The sequence below is a fragment of the Rattus norvegicus genome, chromosome 6 (genome assembly GCF_021556685.1).
Source record: "Rattus norvegicus strain SHRSP/BbbUtx chromosome 6, alternate assembly SHRSP_T2T, whole genome shotgun sequence".
Taxonomy (NCBI): Eukaryota; Metazoa; Chordata; class Mammalia; order Rodentia; family Muridae; genus Rattus; species Rattus norvegicus.
Genome location: NC_141539.1, coordinates 110,017,057 through 110,039,318, shown reverse-complemented (window position 1 = coordinate 110,039,318; position 22,262 = coordinate 110,017,057). Strand labels below are relative to the sequence as shown.

General features: G+C 44.1%; 1 protein-coding gene and 1 long non-coding RNA gene across 18 annotated transcripts in view; one reads left to right on the top strand and one right to left on the bottom strand.

Moving 5' to 3' along the window:
• Positions 1–16,044, bottom strand: part of Ptgr2 (prostaglandin reductase 2) — a 31,737-nt gene extending 15,693 nt beyond the window's left edge. For 3 of the 14 annotated variants that reach the window (NM_001399433.1, NM_001399426.1, NM_001015009.2), the window contains exons 1-4: positions 15,883–16,044; positions 6,559–6,643; positions 4,376–4,494; positions 1,687–1,878 (exon numbers count right to left, since the gene is read on the bottom strand). In NM_001399433.1, the coding sequence (NP_001386362.1) occupies positions 1,687–1,878; positions 4,376–4,494; positions 6,559–6,595 (348 nt within the window). In that variant the 5' untranslated portion in view covers positions 6,596–6,643; positions 15,883–16,044. Of the gene's footprint in view, positions 1–1,686; positions 1,879–3,320; positions 4,495–6,558; positions 6,644–12,594; positions 12,825–14,025; positions 14,098–15,882 lie in introns of those variants that run through there. The other 11 variants (XM_087552788.1, XM_087552795.1, XM_087552789.1 and 8 more) reach the window with 8 other exon arrangements.
• Positions 16,045–16,105: 61 nt separating this feature from the next.
• On the top strand, positions 16,106–19,703 carry LOC148005388 (uncharacterized). Of its 4 annotated transcripts, XR_015623200.1 has the most exons (5): positions 16,106–16,211; positions 16,543–16,673; positions 17,006–17,248; positions 17,833–17,972; positions 18,264–19,075. It is a non-coding gene; the product is annotated as an uncharacterized LOC148005388 (long non-coding RNA). The 4 variants fall into 4 exon arrangements; XR_015623201.1 differs by lacking the exon at positions 16,543–16,673 and having other exon boundaries at positions 18,264–19,703; XR_015623203.1 differs by lacking the exon at positions 17,833–17,972 and having other exon boundaries at positions 18,264–18,853.
• Positions 19,704–22,262: the final 2,559 nt, after the last annotated feature.

The following is a 22,262-nucleotide window of genomic DNA, read 5'->3' as shown; positions in this document are numbered from 1 at the left end:
ACTAAGGAGGCAGAGGCAAGTGGACCAAGGTCAGCCTAGTCTGCAGAATGGGTTCTAGGATAGCCTGGTGGGGTTGGGGATTTAGCTAGTGGTAGAGCGCTTGCCTAGCAAGCGCAAGGCCCTGGGTTCGGTCCTCAGTTCCCGGGGGGGGGGGGGGGGGGGGGGACACAAAATAACAAAAGGATAGCCTGGTTACACAGAGAAACTGTTTCAAATAACCAAAACCAAACAAATATGATAAAGATGAGGACCAAGATGACATTCAAAGGGTTAGCAAAAGGCAAGGGTTTTACCACTTCACTTGCTTTTTACAGCACTGGTGACTAAACACAGGCTCTCACCCAGAACTAGGAAACCCTGTACCTCTGAACTACAGCTCTATCCTTGAGGCAAGTGTTAAGGCAAATGAGGAAAGTCATTTTAACACAATTACTCTTGACTGCAAGAACTGACCTCTAGAACAAGGGAGCCCACAGGCCCACAGATGGCTCCCTACAGGTGTCCTTCCTGTAAGGTTTTGGTTGTTAGGACCATTACAATAGTTCCTGTTTGTTTTTAAGACCGGCATTACTACGCAGCCAAGGCTGGCCTAGAACTCACTAGTGCAGACTGGCCTGGCCTGGATTTACAGGTGTGGACCACCACACACAGCTCTGCAGTACTCATCACACTAGAGCTTCCCGGAGCACTTCCCTTGTGGCTGCCCCATCTATTTTGTTAAGGTGGAAAAACAAACTGATAACATTTAAGCATTAGCAGCTCTCATGAACTAGTTAAGAATTTGTAATTATAAAAAACACAATATATTTCAAAGGTGCAAGTGGTGGCAGCCTGCACCTTTAATCCTAGCACTGGAGGGACAGAGGCAGGCAGATCTGTGAGTTCAAGGGCAACCTGGTCTATCTAGTGAGTTCCAGGAGAGCCAGGGCGATGTAGAAAGATCCTGTTTCAAAAAACAAAGCAAAACAAAGCTAGAAAAACACCTGAAGTATGAAGAGATAAAGCACTGTCTCCACTGATAGATCATTTAGGTCAAATTACGTCACCTAAACTAAATAAAGTCACCAGGTCTTATAGGCCAAACAAGAACTGGTCCTTTTACGTGGCTCAATGCCTGACATCTTCATTTCTGACATCAATAAGCTCATTCCTCATATATTTGGCTATTCCTCAGGCAGCTTTAGCATTTACAATTATATGGGGGATTTCTAGTTCCTAGTATTAAATTCTTTTTAATTATTCATTTTATGTATGTGAGTACACTGTAGCTGTCTTCAGACACACCAGAAGAGGGCATCAGATCCCATTACAGATGGTTGTGAGCCACCATGTGGTGGCTGGGAATTGAACTCACGACCTCTGGAAAAGCAGTCAGTGCTCTTAACTGCTGAGCCATCTCTCCAGCCCCCAGTATTAAATATTTTTCTGCTTATGGCTCAGCTTTGTATTATACATTCAATCTGAGATGATAATAATGTTCTTTGATGCTGTCTGGCAGCCAACAGTGAAAAAAGACAGAATCTTTCCACACTTGGGCATTATTATATCAATTGTTCACATTACATTTTTATACTTGGCATTATTATTCCACATTATCTAAAAGAAAATGTCACTCCCTTTCTAACAGAATAATATGAATGCAGAAATAAATAATAAGGCAAAACATAAAGTTTTATTATACATCACCTTCTCAAGGCCATTCCCGTCTAGAATTGCCTTAGTTTGCCAGGGCCAGTAAAAAGAAGTCACAAAATCGCCTTTGGCCAACTTCTGGTGCTTGCTCTCTTCTATAACTCCAAGTCCTCCACCGTCAGCCACCTGTGCCAGCTGCCACGGGGCCAAATAGTCAGCACCAGTCTCTTCGTTCATCTTACAGCGCTGGAAGGAAGACAGCTCTCACTGAGGCAGGGTTAATTTACCAGCTAAGACCATGCGGGTCTCTCTGCTCTACCTGTCGTTCCGTTGGTTGTCTGTATCTCACGTGTGTTGCTGCCTTGCTTGTATCTGTGTGACTGTGTCAGGTCAGCTGTAAAATGTCATGGGGTGCTGGAACTGAACCCTGGTCTTCTGGAAGAGCGGCAAGGGCTCTTAACAACTGAGCCATCTCTCCAATCTGCAACAATTGGGGAAACCATGTACCTGGCTTTTCTCAGTAAAGAAATGCAACTGAAGAGAAATTTAGATCTATTCTAGATCAGATTGTAGTAATCAAAACAGTATGGTTCTGATATAAAAAAGACACGTAATAAGGTCATTGAGATGGTTCAGCAGTTAAAGCACTTGTCACCAAGCCCGAATTCAATCTCCGGAACTCACACAATGGAAGGAGAAAAGAACCCACTCTCAAAAGTTGTCCTCTGGCCTCCACACGTGAGCACATGCAAGTACCCACACAAACACATATACATAGATATAATTTTTAAAAATTGAAAAATGAGTGGAGTTCATTAAGGAAACCATCTAAATGCCAGCTTTTCCTTTTGGGAGTTTTAAAATGTGTGTTTGTACCATCAGCACTGGTGGGCCTGGGGGCTGAAGCCAAGCAGATCACCAGCCAGTTTGGCTGGGTCAGAATCTCTAGGTTCAGGAGGGACCCTGTCTCAAAAAATAAAGTGGAATGGGCCAGAGGTGACACAGACAACCTGAGTGTGACCCATGAGCCCACCTAAAGGTGGAAAGAGAGAACTGATTCCATAACACTATCCTCTGACCTCTACATGTATGTCACAGCACATGCATTCTTTCACACAGATCACACACACATGCGCGCACACACACACACACACACACACACACACACACATACTGATTTAAAAAAATGAAGTGGGGCTGAAGAGATGGCTCAGTGGTTATAATTGATACAAATTGTTTACAAATTCTAAGACAGAAGGAAAAACCCTCCAATTTATAAGTTCAGTGAGATGGCTGGGCAGATAAGGTGCTTGATGCCAACCCTGACAGTCCAAGGTGGAAAACCAGGACGCAAATGGTAGAAGGGGAAAACAGACTCCTTCCTGTAGGTTTTCCTCTGGCTTCCACACATGTGCTGTGGTAATGTACACACACACACACACACACACACACACACACACACACACACACAAAAAAAAAACATTTTTATTACTGACATAAGCTCTCACTGTAACTCAGGCTAGCCTCAAACTTGCAGTGACTCTCCTGTCTCAGCTTTCCCAGTGCTGGGATGGCTGGGAAGCAGCTGAGCCTCCATGCCCACTCATGGGCAGCGGATTTCCAACAAAGGTACTATGAGTAAAGTACAGTCCTTTCAGCAAGTGGTACTGACACCATTGTATACGCACCTGCTAAAAGACTCGAGTTGAACCTGTGGCGATTCCGCTGTGGGGGTTAGTGGGGTTGTAGTTCAATGGTAGAACTCTTGCCCAACATCAAACTCCCCAGGATGATGGGGGACATGGGTGGAGAGAAAAATACTTAATTTTATATGTTTATCTGACAAGATTAGAGAAGTGTTTACTTGATGCATAAGTGTTGTTTCTAAGTATGTCTGTGAAGAGGGTGTTTCCTGAGAAATCTGCATATAAAGTGGTAGGCTCAGTGGGTAAGATCTGCCCATAAGGCACCGTCTAGTCAAGTGGTCAGGGGCTGGATGAAAAAAACACCTGGGACACAGATGACTCTGTCCTCCTCTCGAGTGGACACCTTTCTTCTGTCCTTAGATCTCAGAGCTACAGGGCTTTGGTCTCTGGGACTTGCATTTCCAAGGGACAAGTGCAGCAGCCTTGTGGGGTCACAAGACTATTTACCATATAAAGAAACATTTTTATCTCTAGGTATGTATCAAGAGAAATGAAAGCAGTGCATATAAACTTTGTACACAAATGTTCATAGCTTAGCATGACTGCCAAATTATAGAACTAACCCAGGCTTATATGACACTGTCACAGTACGAGTGTGGGTACTCGTCAGAGGGTAACTCACAGCAGCTGGGTCTCTCCTACATGTGGGTTCTAGGCATCAGGGCTGGCACAAGTGCCTTTACTCACAGAGCTATCTCACTGCCCCAAGTGCCTTTACTCCCTGAGCTATCTCACAGCCCCATTTGAGAATTTTTCATATTATTTTTACTACCTTAAAGCTTTTGGAAGAACTTCATTAACCGCATTTTTCCACAGTTTTTTTGTTTGTTTGTTTTTGTCTTTGCTGTTTGTTCGCTTGTTTTTTTCAAAAAGGCTGTCACTACATAGCCTTGGCTGTTCTGCAGCTATATAGATTAGGCTGGCCTCGAACCTACATAGAATCTCCTGCCTTTGCCTTCACAATAAAATTCTGATGCAACAACATTAAAATATAAAAACAATTACTTTTCAACAACTTCCAACACCCTGCTTCTTACCATGTAAGGATCCACGGAGAGATAGAGAGTTCTTACTCGAACTTGTCCTTCGTTGATAGTATCCGGTAAACTGACTTCTTCCACCCTGAAATTCTCTGCAACGGGATTTCCATTTTTCCCTAAATTTACAGGCAAAGTGATGAAATTAAAAAGTTGCTTTTTTTGTTCCAGGCAGTCTCACTATGTAGCCTTTTGCCACACAGTTCTCCAAACTTAGACCAGCTGGCCTCAAACTTGGTGACCTACTTGCCTATGCTTCTTACGCTGGAACAAGGTGTACACCACCATGCCCAGACTTTTGTTATTTTCCAAGTGTTACCCTAGGATTTAAAGTACTCCCAAGAGACGGGCAGTGGACTCTGAATTTGAAGTCATCCAGCTCTACATGGTGAGTTCCAGGCCATCCAAGGCTACATAGAGAGACCTCTTTAAAAAAAAAATAGGAGGGAGGATAGGAGGCTGGGGGTCAGGGATGGGGCTCAGGATGAGTGGAGGGGACTCAGTGGTTGAGAGCACCTGCAGATCTTCCAGGGGCCACTAATAACCTTCTGTAACTCCAGTCGAATCCAGTGCCCTCTTCTGGCCTCCATGGGCACTGCATGCACATGGTACACAGACATATATGTAGGCAAAATCCCAATACACATTAAATAAATTCTCAAAAAAGAAAAACGAAAAAAATCGACCTCGGCCTAGAGAATGGCTCAGTGTGGTTAAGAGCGCTAACTGCTCCTCCAGAGGGTGGGGCTCAATTCCCAGTGCCCACATGGCAGCTCTCAACTGTCTGTGTGGTGGTTTGAATGGTTGGCCTCTGGAATTGCACGATTCGGAGGTGCAGCCTTGTTGGGGTAGGTGTGGCTTTGTTGGAGGAAGTGTGTCACTGTGGGGTAGGATTTGAGACCTTTCTCTTTGCTGACTGGAAGCCACTCTTCTTTTTGCCTTTGGAATGAGATGCAGAACTTTTCGCTTCTTCTCTAGCACCAGGCCTGCCTGGATGCTGCCATGTTCCGACCTTGATGACAATGACTAAAGCTCTGAACCTGCACAGTGTCTGTTCACAGCAGTGAGCCCTAACTAGGACACTCTGTAGTCCCAGTTCCAGGGGACCCATGGCACCAGGTATGCACACGGTGCACACATATACGATTGCAGGCAAATGCCCATACACAAAAAGACAAATAAATCCTTAGAAAATTGAACTCAAGTTTTTCTTTTAATTATGGAATTAAAATTTGCCAAGTAACAGAAAGGTAAAAAAAAAAAAGTTAGGTAAGCTTCCGTCTTCATTTTAAGAAGCAGAGACACAGGTGAACATTTATTGTTTTGTTTTAAAGGCTTGAAAATAAGGTAACTAGAACTTTCAAGGTTGGAGAAAGACGTTAAAGCAGATGCAATCATCTCCACACTGTGTTTTTCTTGAACTACATTTAACGTGAGCAAATTTCCTTTCAAGAACTGTCAAGGGGCTGGAGAGATGGCTCAGTGGTTAAGAGCACCGACTGCTCTTCCAGAAGTCTAGAGTTCAAATCCCAGCAACCACATGATGGCTCACAGCCATCTGTAATGGGATCCGATGTCCTCTTCTGGTGTGTCTGAGGACAGCTGCAGTGTACTCATAAATCAAATAAATAAAAAAAGAAAAAGAAAATGGCTTCTTTGGTAGACTATTAGCGCTTGAGTCTCTTTTAAAAAAAAAAAAAAAGAACGGTCAGATTTCCAAGGTGGGGATCCAATGTAAATCTCAAAGCAACTGTTCACCACCCTAAAACTGAGGGCAGAAAACATGGTAGGCAAGCAACAAAACAGGCCCACAAAACAACGGCCCATGCTTCTCGGATTCCTCCCACATCTATGCTTCTACAATTCAGGTGGATATCAGTACTCACATAAGAATCAGTTATACCTACCAAAAGGAAAAATTCTAAAATTATACACTTTCTATATAACCTTTCAAACATTATGACTCAATGGCCTTGAAAGGATATCATCTGAAAACTGAAAATGGCACTGTTTAAGACATTTCATCTGATATATTTACTAGTCTTTTTAGATCCAAAATGTACTGTCTTAATTTACCTTCCTACCTTAGTTTGCCACCCCGACATCATGTAAGATGTTACAATTCCATGTGCATTATGATTACCAGAGACCACAACTGTCATTTACCACAGACAGATACATACCAGGTCGGGAATCCAATACCACTCTTTGTATGATCATCACTTGATTTGTGCAATGGTTTCACAAGACTTCTATATAAAATAATTCCTGTAATTAGAAGAAAAATTCATTAGAAAGATATAAAGTATTCAATTAAAAAATTAAAACTCCATTTGTGCTTCTGAGATTCTAAAAGGGGGTAAGAGAGATTGTTCAGTGGTCAAAGGCACTGGCTGCCCTTCCCCAGGAACCAAGGTTAGTTCCCGGCATGCACAGGGCAGCGCCCAAGGCCAGTACTGGGCATCTGACCCCTCCTGTTCTCCTGCAGCACTGCATGCACACGGTACACAGACACAGACTGGGCAAATGCCCGTGTACACGAACTGAAGAGAGCAGAGCCTAACCTGTCAGTTTGCTCCTAAAGTGAACATCTGGCAAAAACAACTAAATCCAATTAGAATCCTTAGCTAATAGGATCAAGTTCACTGAAGACTGAAGAAGACAAAATGACTTGGTCTTGGGTAATCTGGGCACATTCATCTTCACACCATCAGGATTAAGTATTTTACTAAGGCAGGATTAAAAACAAAACAAAACCAAAAAAATAAAAAAAACAAAAAAACAAAACAAAAACCAGCATTTCATGTTCCACCAGAATCAGGCAGTCATTTAAGCTATAAATATAAAAAGCACTAATGGAGGAACCAGACGTACAGACGTACAGCTCGATAGTGAAGTACTTGCCTAACATATGTACAGCCAAGATGGGACACAAGGACCTTAAGTGCTTGGTCAGCGGGATGGCTCAGTGGGTAGAGGCCCCTGATGCCAAGCTAATGACTAGAATTTGATCCCCAGGACCCACATGGTGAGAACTGACCTCCACAAGTTGTCCTTTGATCTCCACATGGAGCATGCATCCACATGGCCCTGACACCCACATGAGTTAAACTAAAAGTACTTTCTTTTCTTTGTTTTGTTTTTTTTTTTTTTTTTTTCGGGGCTGGGGATTGAACCCAGGACCTTGCGCTTCCTAGGCAAGCGCTCTACCACTGAGCCAAATCCCCAACCCCTAAAAGTACTTTTAAACTACTGTTTAGTTGGACATGACGGTGCTCATCTTTAATACAGCACTCTGGAGAAAGAGGCACGTAGAACTCTGTGAATTCAAGGCTACTCTGATCTACAGAGTGAGTTCCCGGCCAGTCAGAGCTCCACAGTGAGACAGTATTACAAACAAAACAAACCGCCAAAAACAAAAACACAAAAACCCTCTTTCAAAGGTTCTTTTGTGTAAGTGTGTGTTCTGAGTGTGTGTGCAGGTGCACATGTGTGCACATGTGTAAGCCAGAAGTTAACCTGGGGTGTTGCTCCTAGGTGTCATCCCCTTGTTTAATTATTCACTGGTATGCAGCTAACCCATCAGGCTGCTGCTGGCCAGGGAGCCCCAGAGATCAAGATTCTCAGGTGCTAGAATTACAAAACAGCTTTCTTTTTGTTCTTTTACATTCTTATTGGGGGGGTGGGGCATGTTATATATACCATGGTGTATGTGAAGAGGTCAGAGGTCATATACAAGTCATTTTTCTTCCTCCACACTCATGTTCTGGGGTTGAACTCAAGTCCGCTAGGCTCATAGCAAGCACCTTTATCAGCTAAGCCATCTTACTGGCCCATTGTGTGGATTCTGGAACCTAATTCAGGTCCTTAGGATTGCAAGGAAAGTGCTTTTGCCAATTAAGTTCCCTCTGTCTGTCTCTGTCTTGTGTGTGTGTGTGTGTGTGTGTGTGTGTGTGTGTGTGTGTGTACAGAGAACTTTACTGATGGTATTAAGAGAGTAGGGAGGTCTGGGATGGAATTGTGAGGGAGATGCTCAGTGTTGGGGGACTGAGTTGGGAGGGGGACTCCTCAGCAACTGAGGGCCTCTCTCTTGCTCTCAGTATCCTTGCTGGGCTGGGGTGGGTGGTCCAGGGTTTCTTACTCCATGGAGGCCATGTAGGCCATGAGGTATACCACCCTGTTGCTGTAGCCGTTTTCACTGTCATACCAGGAAATGAACTTTACAAAGTTGTCATTGAGAGCAATGCCAGCCCCAGCATCAAAGGAAGAGTGGGAGTTGCTGTTGAAGTCACGGGAGACAACCTGGTCCTCAGTGTAGCCCAGGATGCCCTTTAGTGGGCTCTCAGATGTCTGCTTCACCACCTTCTTGATGTCATCATACTTGGCAGGTTTCTCCATGCAACATGTCAGATTCACAACGGATACATTGGGGGTAGGAACACAGAAGGCCATGCCAGGGAGCTTCCCGTTCAGCTCTGGGATGACCTTGCCCACAGCCTTGGCAGCACCAGTGGATGTAGGGATGATGTTCTGGGCTGCCCCATGGCCATCATGCCACAGCTTTCCAGAGGGGCCATCCACAGTCTTCTGAGTGGCAGTGATGGCATGGACTGTGGTCATGAGCCCTTCCACGATGCCAAAGTTGTCAATGGTGACCTTGGCCAGGGGGGCTAAGCAGTTGGTGGTGCAGGATGCATTGCTGACACTCTTGAGGGAGTTGTCATATTTCTCGTGGTTCATACCCATCACAACATGGGGGCACTGGCCGAAGGGGCAGAGATGATGACCCTTTTGGCCCCACCCTTCAAGTGAGCCCTAGCCTTCTCCATGGTGGTGAAGACGCCAGTAGACTCCATGACATACTCAGCACCAGCATCACCCATTTGATGTTAGCGGGATCTCACTCCTGGAAGATGGTGACAGGCTTCCCATTGATGACAAGCTTCCCATTCTCAGCCTTGACTGTGCCGTTGAACTTGCCATGGGTAGAGTCATACTGGAACATGTAGACCATGTAGTTGAGGTCAATGAAGAGGACATTGATGGCAACAATCTCCACTTTGCCAGATGCAGAGAAGGTAGCCCTGGTAATCAGGCACCCAATACGGCCAAATCCATTCACACTGACCTTCACCATCTTGTCTGTGGGACAAGAAGCAGAGCCTCCTGCCCCATTACTGTCTGCTTTGAGACAAGTGTTCCACTCAATAGTAGCCCATGCTAGCTGGGAACTCAGAGACAATCCTCCTAACTCAGCCTCCCAAGTGTTGAGATTACAGGCCAAGCCACCATACCTAGCTCTTCAAAGGTTTATTTTATTTATTTATTAAAATGAATATTGTGCTGGCTAATTTAATGTCAATTTGACAAAGGCTAGTCATCTGAGAGCAGGGAGCCCCAACTGAGAAAATGTCTCCATAAGATTGGGCTATAGGTGGGGTTGGGGATTTAGCTCAGTGGTAGAGCGCTTGCCTAGGAAGCGCAAGGCCCTGGGTTCGGTCCCCAGCTCCGAAAAAAAGAAAAGAAAAAAAAAAAAGATTGGGCTATAGGCAAGCCTGTTAGACATTTTCTTAATGAGTGACTGATGGGTGGGCCCATCTCTGGGTTGGTGGTCCTGGGATCCATGATAATGCAGACCAGTCAAGCCATGATGAGCAAAGTAGTAAGCAGCACCCTCCATGGCCTCTGAATCAGCTCCTGCCCCACATGAGTTCCTGTCCTCACTGCTTTTGATGATAAACTGTTATATGGAACTGTGGACAAAATGAACCCTTTTTGTCATGTGTTTCATCATAGCAATAGTGACCGAAACTGAGACAATTTGGCTGAGTCTAAATGCATCAAAGGGCTAGAGAGGTGGCTCAGTGCTGCTCTCCCAGAGGACCTGGGTTTGATTCCAAATATCCTTATGGTGGCTCACAGTCAACTCCTGCATCAAATGGTCCAATGATCTTCTCTGGTTTCCAAGGGAACCAAACATGAGCATGGTGCATAGACAAAAAACACCCATACATACAAAGTAAGAACAACACTCTTTAAAAATATGTCAAAGTGTGACCACGTTTTCTACAGCACCGTGGTTAAACTCAATGCCTTGTTCATAACACTGTCTTTAAAAAAAAAATATTTATTTTGGGCTGAAAGTTAGTCGATTGTTTGACAAGGCTCAGCTTACAACTCAATGTTTATGTTGAGACAGTCTGCCTATGTTGCCCAGGATGGCCTCCACTTTGCAGTCCTCCTGCCTCAGCATCCCAAGTAGACAGGATTATAGGCACACACCATCACATCCATGTACATCAAAGCATTTTTACATCTTTAACTTACAGGAAATTCATGTAGAATAACTAAAAGTTAAGTAAAAGATTAATTTTTTCAGAATTTATACTTTGAGCTAGCAAGTGAAGTAGACTGATTTTCAGTTCTGGCAAAGATCCCTTTGCTTCGTCAGTGCAAACAAAAGCAAGCCCCTAATGTGCCCACATTAGTGTGGCTGTCAGTGAATCCCCCAATGGTATTAGCCCCACCTCTGTGCTCATGTGTACACGCATGCTCACTGGTGTACATACATCACAGTGCTCAGGGCAGGTCCAAGGACAACTTAGGGAACTGGTTCTCTTCTGTCACCACGTGCAATGCAGGGATGGAACAGAGGCCATCAGATCTCAGTGCCACCTCTACCTCACAGCCTCCTCTCAGCCATTACCTCCGTCTTAAAAGGCTGAGGCACCTGCAGCTTAGAGGGCTTAGCACTAAACTGGAGCGGTGGAGCCAATTCAAACCCAGACTGACTGACTGCACAGCCGAACACTGCCTGTAACCCCAGCACTGGGGACGCAGAGTCAGGGGATCTCTGCCTTCGAGGACAGCCTGGTTACCAGGACAGCTGGAGCAACACAAAGAAATCCTGTCTCAAAAAAACAAAAAAAGAAACTTTCTATACTGCATGTTTAAGTTGATAATTAATTTTTAATAGGAGAGTAGGCTTTGCTGATTTTCCCTGTTCATTTGTGACTTCCTAGTCAGTATTTATATAGATATGAAAATTTACAGATAACTTTTGCAAAAACTCCATTTTTACTACTTGCAATAAAGTTAGACGTGAACACAATCAGTGTACCATACCCCTGAGTTCTGCACCCAAAGAGTCAACTATGGATTCAAAGTATGTAAAAAAAAAAAAAAAAAGCCAGTGTAATGTCCGATAGTCAGAATCTCAACACCCAGGAGTATGAACCAAGAGGCCAGTGTGATCAAGCCAGCCTGGACTACACAGCGAGGCCCTATCTCAATCAGTCAATATTTTTAGAAGTATTAAAAGAGATAGTCTCTGTACTGAACACCTACAGACTTTTAACAACATAGTGGAACAACTGTTCACACTGTTTATATTGTGTTGAGTATTGAAAGTCATCTAGAGAGGACTTGAAGTTTACAGGAAACAGTGGAGATGATACGCTAATTAGACCATCTTCTTTTAAGGAATTTGAACATCTGCAAATTTTGATGTCCATTGGTATACACAGGATCTTGAAACCAATCCCCAGTAGATGTGGAGAAATTATATCCATTATTAAAGTAACTTCATTTTACAAAGGAACTTGAGTATGATGTGTGTCCAAGATCACAGCACAGGTGAAGACAGGAGTGGGATTGAAAGGCACAGCTCTCGCCAGACCTCATGGCTCCACACTTCCCATATTCCACCACTTCCTCCTCAAACAGGGCTTTGACGTCACAACTGAACTGCTACCCTGTCACTCCTGCAGGCACTCACCGCTACAGAGGAACTATCCCACTTTTCCTGTTTATTTCTTTTTGTTTGCAGTCAGGGTCTCATTATGTAGGCCCGGCTGTCCTGGAACTCACTATGTAGACCAAGCTGGCCTCAAACCCAAAGTACTGAGTTTAAAGACTTGCACCACCACACCCAGCCCCAATTCTGTTCTTAATCAATTATTAAGAACGGACTGGAGAGATGGCTCAGCTATTAAGAGCCCTTGCTGCTCTTGCATAGGACATGGGTCAGTTCCTAGCTCTCACACGGTTGCGCCACTATTTACAAATCCAATTCCAGAGGATCATTGCCCTCTTCTGGCCTCCTTGGGCACTACACATGCATTTGAGGCACAAACATGCCAGCAAACATACCGGCATATAAAACGTTTTCTAAAAATGATGTGTTTCAGACTGGAGCTTCAGCCTGGTAGGGCACTTGCCTGGTATGTATGAGGTCCTGGGCTTGAAACCTGGGACGCAGAGAGGTAAGAGAACCAATGGTCCAATGCTGGTCACGTTAAGTAAGACAGGATGAGGAATACAGAAGCATCTGCTCCCTTAGTTTCTCTAGCATTCATACTGATCATTTCATGGATGGAGGCAGAAATGGCTAGCTGCTCCCAATTTCACTCTTCCTTTGGGATACAATTCATCAGGGTATCCAGCCTTCCTTTAAAGCAAATCCCATTTCCATCCCATTTCACTCAAAAGTTTCTCTGGCAACATAAATACTAGTTAACAGTAATTATGTAATAAGTGATTAGTAACAGAAGCAACAGCACAGATAACTTCTTACCCTCCGACATCGGGATAAGTCGCCCTGCCCAGTGCCTGCAGATGTTTCTACAGCACATGACCAGACTGGGATTCAAGGCTCACACACCACACTCACACACCACACTTGGAGTCTCCCTGTTTTGCTTCTCTAACGTCCTGACTGGTTCCCCGGTGTAACCTGCCTTCTTCTTATATTCTCTTCTCTTATTTGGAAATGCTAGGTAGATTCAGAGGACCAAAGAGATTCAATTTCTCTCTTTCCCCAACTATTGGGGATGGCACCCAGACCCTGGCAAGTGCTTCAGCTTGGGAGGAGGGGGAGAGGGAGGAAGGACAGGGTGGGGTGGGAATCTTTAAAGGCAGTGCTGTTACATCTTATTTCCTCACATCATTTAGTGCAGGGAACTTTTATTTTTCTTTTTGAGATGTGGCTGCTGGGCGCTCAGATTCCTGAGTTCCAGCTCATCCCTTGCCACACCCTCCTACTGGGTACAGACTCCAGGTACATCTCATTACACCCAGCCAGAGACATTTTCTATGGAATCACCACATATAGAAATTACAAATTAAATTAATTTGTAATTAATTGTAAATAATTGTAATTAATTTGTAAATAAATACAAATTAAAAAGCAAGTTTATTCAGTTACAGTAGCAGACTGTCCTTGAGTGGTTATTAACCGTACTGTAATGGCTAAATTTTCAAAGCACTGTTGCCAAACTGAGTTTCTTTTCCTTTTTTTTTTTTTTTTTTTCTTTTCTCTTTTTTTCGGAGCTGGGGACCGAACTCAGGGCCTTGCGCTTGCTAGGCAAGCACTCTACCACTGAGCTAAATCCCCAACCCCTGAGTTTCTTTTCCTGTTGCTGTAATAAAATACCCTGACAAGAGCAACTTAAGGGAGACATGGGTGGTTTTGGCTCAGGGTTTAAGGGTACAGTCGTCACGGGGAAGTCATGCCAGGTGCTTGGGGCAGCCAGTCACACCACACCGCAGAACAGCCAATGCTGGTGTTCAACTAGCTTTGCCCTTTTTATTCAGCCCAGGGCCCAAACCTAAGAAATCGTACCACCCGACCGTGGGGTGAGTCTTTCCACCTCAATTAACTTAGAATGAAGTCAATTCCTCAAGGTATGCCATGAAGCTTGTCTACTCAGTGATTCTCTATCCTGTCAAGTTGACAATCAGTGTCAGGCATCACACAGTGAAGTTCCTTATCTGTTCTCTACTTTCACCATTATGCCTTACTACACATGCGTAACAGAGCCAAGTGTGATGCCTCCCACCTGTACTCCAGAACTTGAGAGGTAGAGGCAAGAGGGCGGAGTTCAAAGCCAGCCTCAGCTGCATAACAAAATTCAAGGCCAGCCTGGTGTATGAGAGATCTTATCTCAAATAAAAACAAAAACAAAAACCATAACACAGTATAATAAAGTCAGCATGGTGATATATGCCTGTAATCCCAGCATTCCAGAAGCTGAGGCATGGGGATCTCAAGCTGAGGGCCAGCCTAGACTACACGGGAGATCACATGTACAGAAAGAAAGATCTAAGGCTTAGCTTAGGATGTAGCTCAGTGGTGGCAAAGCACTCTGCTAATCCTGTACCACAGAAAGAAATGAAGAGGATACACCAGGTCTGCCTAAACACTGCTTCTCATCCTGAAAAGGATGCTACCAAAGCCCCCACTTCTGCTTGAAATCAGAACTCTCCACGTGCCAAACACAACTGATTAATTAATGATGACTTCAGTGTCCCTCGACAACACAATAATCAACACACTCGAATCGCTCAGCATCGCCTGGGATTGGAACCCAGCACCACAGAAACAAAAACCTTGACTTATTCACAGGTTTTCCTTCTAGAATAAGACAGATCACATTCAAGACCTGAAGATCAGTGGATTAGGAGGCATCACAATCGGGGCAGAGCTGACCTCAGCAAATCCCATTTGCTGTTAAATGAAAGTGGGTTTCTAACTGATGCTACCATTCCAAAATACCACTGAAAGAAAGGTCTGGTTCAATGATAAAAATATGCCTTAAACGTCTGTGTAGCCGCATAATGTAAGGAGAGGCTCACTGAACTCACAGGGGCAGAGAACGATTTCTGTTTCTAGCCAAGTGGGACCTTGGAGAGGTCATCACAGATTATCTCTTGGAATGTTCTAGGGGCCCCAAAACTGGGTGAGTGGGTTTACTTGCTCTGGCATAGTAGCATACATTTGTAATCCCAGTTATTGGGTGGAGTACAGATGGCAAATTCAAGGCCAACCTGGCAAATTAGTGAGAACCTGCCTCAAAATAAAAATGAAAAAAATAGACTGGCAATAGCTCAGTAGTAAAAACCACTTGGCCCAGCATGCCTGGGGGAGGGAGGAGAAGATGGTCTTGAGTTCAATTTCCAATACAGAAGAAAATAATGGTGTGTTAATTAGCTTACTTAAATACAACTCCCTCCTCTACCGCTATGAAGTTGCAAACATCCTTGTCTTTTCACAGACGCTATAAACAGGGTGAATGACTTCTCCAAGGTCGCACAACTCGTCCCCGATACCTTTTAATAAAATACGCCTCGTGTTGATCCTTATTTTGTCCAACCATCCTGCCACAAAGGACTCTGCTGACCTTCCCTCTGCCATCTATGCCACCGTGTGAGAATTCCTACCTGGCTCTTCCCTTCCTCAGAAACCCAACCTTCTTCTATAGCTCCTGTTACTAACCACTTTCACAGAAATTACTAGGAATCTGCCCAGAATTTCAAAGCGACTTCCTAGATCCTCAGCACCAAGGGGATTAAAAAGGCGTGTCGGCTTTTTAACACGACTTAAGTATACCCCTAAGCGTGGCACACAGTAGGTACTCAAAAGATGTTCAGATCTGAAGCACCTCAAACACAATCGCATCCGAACTTCAGGCTGTTTACCCTAAGAATTCTTAAAAAATGAAGAGCACCTGTTACTGGGCAACCCCTAGTCTACGTCCCAAGCTATACCGCCGGTGTCGCCGGGAGCTCGACGAGGACGCCCACAGGTCACCCTGGCTTGAAACTTCCTCCTTTTTTGCCGGCTTCATCCAGCTTCCGGTGCCCGGATACAGTGGCCCCCTGCGTGGCTGTCAGTTTGAGATCTCGCGGGATTTGATGAACAGCAAAGGGTCCGGCTGGCTGCACGACCTTAGCCCTAGAACCACAGTGCGCAAGCGCAGGACTGATCCTTTCTCCGTGTCCTCCCCTAAGGCCGAGATTTTGAAGTTTAGATGCATGCGGTCCTTTGGTCCCCAAGGTTCGTGAGAGTGAAGAAACACAGAATACATATCCATAAGTTAACGTCTTTGGGGCTCCGCGGCCGTTCCTGCCGCCAGGACCCAGAGAGCAAATTGTTTAACCAGTGACTTGGGGGGTCAAGTCGCCTAGGTCTTCTTCCCCCCCACCCCCGGTCTTCTCCCCCTCCCCGGAGGTTGAACCTGTGTCCCGGCAAGGTCTAGGCAGGCGCTCTGACACTGACCTACAGTCCCAGCCTCTAGGAGGAACTTTATTCACGTTAGATTCTCTGAGTCTTAGGTTGGGAAATTACAGTAAGAGAAATAGCATCAAGTCTAACCCTTGCTTTGTAGGTGAGGAAGCTGAGACCTAGAGGACTAAGGCAGCGGTTTTCAACCTTCCTCATGCTGCGCCCCTTTAATATAGTTCCTCATGTTGTGGTGACCTCCAACCATAAAGTTATTTTCATTGTTACTTCGTAACTGTAAGTTTGCTACTGCTATGAACCGTGATGAAAATATATTTTCCGATGGTCTTAGGAGAGAGACCCCCAAGAGGCTAGAAACCCACAGGGTGAGAACCACCCGACTAGTCACTATAGGGTGTGGTCATGCCAAATTCCTTTCAGTGAATTAAGGATAATGCTAGAGTTACAAACTCTCCCTGGACTGCTGGCCCAAGCCCTTTAGTGTCTCAGTCTCTCTCTCTCTCTCCCTCCCTCCCCCCTGCCTTTCTCTCTCTTCAATTCCTTAAAAATGTTTTACACAATGTGTATTGATTTTTCAGCTTAATCATTAAGGTTCTTTTCACCAACAGTACTGAACTGAGGTAAGGTTTGTTGAGTAAGAATAACTCGCCAGGAGCTGCAAACCCTAACAGACTGAATCAGGCGGCTGTAGGAGTATTCCAGCAAGAGCTAATCGAAGCTCTAACACTGGTATAGACAGTAGCTGAAAAATACCAGTACCGCCAGCAAATGGGCAGCCATCAAATGGACTGGAGCCCCAGGTAGCAGAACATCCGAAATTTTCACTTTATCTGGAAAACCTGAGGAATGAGGTAGGAGAATGTTATCACTTTCCAAATACTTTTCAGCAGGAAATACTTTTCTGCTCCTTCGGTGGTCAGATGGGTGAACCAGAGAAAAAGGAAATGCTCAAATACAATGAAAGTGATAGTGGAAAACAACGGGGAATATAGATTATGTCTAAAACTCAAAGAGAAGAAACTTAGTTCAGGCTCTTTTTGTGTGAAGTCCCCTTTTCTGCCTAGAATGAGTTCCAGGTCTTAGATGTTCAAAAACTGAATGAGAGACTTCAAGTATATTTGTCTTCCTCCCTTCTAAATTTTCTCTTCACACTAAGGGTCACTATTGTTTGTACCATGCTTAATTTGAGTTATACCATGCATTATATGAAGGTTTTTTTTCCTGCTTTTTGGTGTGGTGTGGTGTGGTGTGGTGTGGTGTGGTGTGGTGTGGTGTGGTTTGGTTTGCATCAGGGTGCTGCTACATTGACCTGAGTATCCTGGAACTCATTTTGTAGGCCAGGCTGGCCTAGATTCACAGAGATCCACCTGCCACTTCCCTCTGAATGCTGGGATTGAAGGTGCGCGCCAGCACCAGCTTTGATTTTATTTTCTAGGTTACTGTATCACTGTCGCTCCCATTTTACTAATGTGGAAATGAAGGTAAATCACTTAAGCACCAAGACTAAGGAACTAGTGAGTAAAGGAACAAGTCCCCAGAGGAGACCAAATACCTCCTTCTGTTTCTGTCTTTGCTGTAAGTTTGGAGTCCCCTTTCCTTCCTTCTCTGTAAATCTTTGCGCTGCTTCTCGTCCTTTAACCAGTGCCAGAGATAAATGTTTCCCAGACTTAACTAGAGGGACAGAGGTGTCGACTTTCTCATCTCAACCTAATGCAAAGTAACTGTGGTATTTTATATATTGTGCTGCTCCAGCATTCCTACTGAATATAGACATTTAACTGATATGTTTACATAATCATTTGCTAAATAATGACCTTTTAAACTAAAATGACTTCATTTGAATTCCTGTGTAATTACCTCTTTCAGATTGCAAATTGCCCAGGAGGAAGAATTGAAGTGTGTTCAGCCGTCTTAATACATAGCCACTCCATGCATCATCAGAGATAATTTGATGCTAAACAAATACATTTTCATGGAAGTGACAATTGTTCATGATGGCAAACCCAAACATGTGTTCTAAAGAAATAATACAAGTAGGAGGTAAAAATCACACCTGTCTCTCCAGGTCTGAAATACAATCAGGGTTCTCCCTCCCAGCGCCCGCTGGTTAGATCTGTCCTAGAAGGTACCCAATAAGTGTCAGTTGTATAATAGTCATAGGAACTATGTCAGAACAATTACGTGCTGCTAGCTGGAAGGAGGTGGCTCAGTGCTTAAAGTACTTGCTATGTAAGTGTGGAGACCAGAGCTCAGACCCCCAGAACGCACATAATGCTAGGTAGGTCCCACAGGCAAAGACAGAGGATCACCAGACCAAGCTGACTGTTGAAACTAGCCCTACTGGTGAGCTTTGAGTTCTGCTGAGACACCTCCCTCAGTGAATAAGGTAAAAGAGAGACTAAGAATGATCCCTAACATCAACCTTGGGCCTCCAACACACATATATGCCTACACACAAAAAAAAATTTTTTTTAAATAGGAATAGGAAAAAAAAACATGGGGCTGGAGAGATAGCTCAGTGGTTAAGAGCACTGACTGCTCTTCCAGAGGTCCTGAGTTCAAATCCCAGCAACCACATGGTGGCTCACAACCATCTGTAATGAGATCTGATGCCCTCTTCTGGTGTGTCTGAAAACAACTACAAGTGTACTTATAGAATAAATAAATTTTAAAAAAAAAACAAAAACAAAAACATATATGCCTGCGCTAGGGAACTCAGCATGGTGGCCCACACCTGTAATCCCAGCATTCTGGAAGCCGAAGGAGGAGGATTGCAAATCTGAGGCATTGTGACCTATACAGTGAGACTCTCTCTAGGAATAGGAAATCCCACAGATAATATGTTTAGGTTTTGTTTTTAAATAGAGATATAATTAACATATCTAAATTCAACATTTATTTATTTTCTATGTTTGAGTGTCTTGCCTGCATGACTGTCTGTGCACGGCATGCATACCTGGTGCCTTCAGAGGTCAGAAGAGGATTTTAGGTTGCCTGGAACTAGGGTTATGGATGTTGTAAACCTCCGTGTGGGCGCTGGGGAACAAACTGGGAAAACCCCTCTGCAAGAACAGCAAGTGCTTTTCCTGCTGAGCCATTTCTCCAGCACAAGCTCAACACGCCGTGCAATCTAGCCATTTTTAGAATATTCAAAAGGTTGCGTTACCATCCACATTTTCTAATCGTATAATATACTTTCTATCACTATCCATCAGCAAGCACCTTTTCCAGTTCCTGGTAACCACTAATCTACTTTCTGTCTATGTGGACTGACTTTCACTGAACATTTTATATAAATCGGATCGTACATTATCTTAGAGTCGCTTTTTTTATTGTTGCATGAGCTTGATACGGCATTAGTTGAAAACATGCTGTAATGCAATTCTGAATTCAGGTCTAAGTGTACATTCTTAATCAAGTTGAGAATTTGTGAAAAATAATTTATTTTAAATATTTTTATTTTTATTCCATGTATTGGAGCCTCTTAAGCTCAAGTTGCAGATGGTTGTAAGCCATGTGGGTGCTGGGAGTGGAACGAATGGTTCACCAAAGCAGCAGCGAGTGTTAACTGTTGTCATCTCTGGAGCCCCAGAAAAATAAGTGGTTTTATTTGTTTGTTGTGTTTCATTTTATTTTGTTTTTGGAGGCAGGGTCTCACTATGTAGCTCTGGCTGTCCTGGAACTCACTATGTAGACCAGGCTGGCCTCAAACCACAGACATCAGACACCATGTGCAAATCAGGAAAAAGGGATTGGGGATTTAGCTCAGTGGTAGAGCGCTTGCCTAGTAAGTGCAAGGCCCTGGGTTCGGTCCTCAGCTCCAGAAAAAGAAGAAGAAGAAGGAGAAGGAGGAGGAGGAGGAGGAGGAGGAGGAGGAGGAGGAGGAGGAGGAGGAGGAGGAGGAGGAGGAGAGGAGGAGGAAGGAGAAGAGGAGGAGGAGGAGGAAGAGGAAGGGGAGGAGGAGGAAGAGGAGGAAATCAAGAAAAAAATCATTTCTGTATTTCTGTGGCAAGTTGCCTTCTCGGGGAAGCATACTCTGAGCAGAAGTTTATGTGCTGGCTGTTTATTAGGGATTGTGGATGCCTTCAAGATCCACACTCGTGGAAGGAAGGAATGAGAAGAACTGGGTTAAAGTAGCAGTTGAAATTCACAGGAAGCCCACGCCATGGGCGCTTAGAACTGAAGTGTGCAGAATTGGGCCTGAAGTCTCCCAGAGTGCTTTCAGTCACAGTCATTTTTTAAAGATTTATTAATTTACTTATTTATTTACTTATTTAATGTATGTGAGCACACTGTCACTGTCTTCAGACACACCAGAAGAGGGCATCAGATCCCATTACAGATGGCTGTGAGCCACCATGTGGTTGCTGGGAATTGAACTCAAGACCTCTGGAAAAGCAGTCAGTGCTCTTAAAAGCTGAGACATCGCTCCAGCTCCAGTCACAGTCATTATATATAATGAGTCTGATCATTTTATACTGTAATTCTCTCTCCCATACCTCCTAGTGCATTACATTAACAAGTTCCCTATCCCCATGTTATCATGTGTAAGTATATTCATTCACTTCTACTTCTGCCAGTAAAATTTACCTTCACTAGCCTCTGTTTTGCTTACAATGTACACTAAGGGAATACAAAACTTGCCCTTAAAAATCCAAAGTCAATGCCAGGTAGTGGTAGTTTACACCTTTAATCCCAGCATTACAGAGACAGAGGCAGGCAGATCTCTAGGCTCAAGGCCAGCCTGGTCTACAAAGTGAGTTTCAAGACAGCCAGGTCTACTCAGAGAAACCCCATCTAAGAAAAAAAATAATAAAGGTTTAGGCTAGACATGGTAGCTACAGCTTTAATCCCGGCACTCTGGAGGCAGAGACTGTTAGATTTCTGTGAGTTTAAAGCCTGCCTGGTCTACAGAGAGCTCCAGGACAGCCAAGGATACACAGAGAAACATTGTCTCAAAACCAAACAAACAAACAAACAAAAAACAAACAAAAAAGACTAGACAAGTTCTTACTATGTAGCTAGTTGGCCTAGAATTTACCCTGTAGACCAGTCTGGCCCCAAACTCTCAGAGATCTGCCAAGCCTCTGCCTCTGAGATTAAAAGGGGAAGAAAGGGGTGCATTGTGTTATTACTATTGTTGCAAACCTCAAACTTGGTGTCTTAAAACATGAACATTTATTACTTAGAGCTGTTATAGGCAGAGAAGTGGTGGCACACATCTTTAATCCCAGCACTCAGGACGCTGAGACAGGTGGATCTCTCTGAGTTCGAGGCCAATGGGGGCCATACAGAGAAACACTGTCTCAAAAAAAAAAAAAAAAAAAAAAAAAAAAAAAAAAAAAAAAAAAAAAAAAAAAAAAACGTCCTATAAGTGCAGGTGCAGCATGGGCAGGGCATGAGCCTTCTTTGCATGTATGTGTTCACCCTCCACAATTTTCAGGCTCTGTGCCCCAACTGTAACCTCTAGATCCAGCCCTTTGACCCTCTTTTGCTAGCCTGCCTGTGAGGAACGACTTTGGTTGACCCTGTCCAAGCACGGACATTGCTCTGACTTCTAAGTCCTACTTCCTTCCACTGCAGAAGGGCTGCCAGTTCTTACAGCTCACCCTGCACTGGCAGAACTTTCACACACTGACTTGGGATGAGGTAGGAGGGAAGTAGGTACAGGCAGAACACCTCACATTCCTCTGATTCTCCTGCAGGAGCCCAGCAGTTTCCAGGCATAAAGTCTTCTCAGACTGTTTACTCCTTGTGGTCTAACACAAGATGATTGATCAGGAGAAACTTGTCCATCTTTATAATTTTGATTTTCTTTGTTTTTTTTAAGGAATTAGATTTGTCAATCTCCTCAGTTGGCCACAA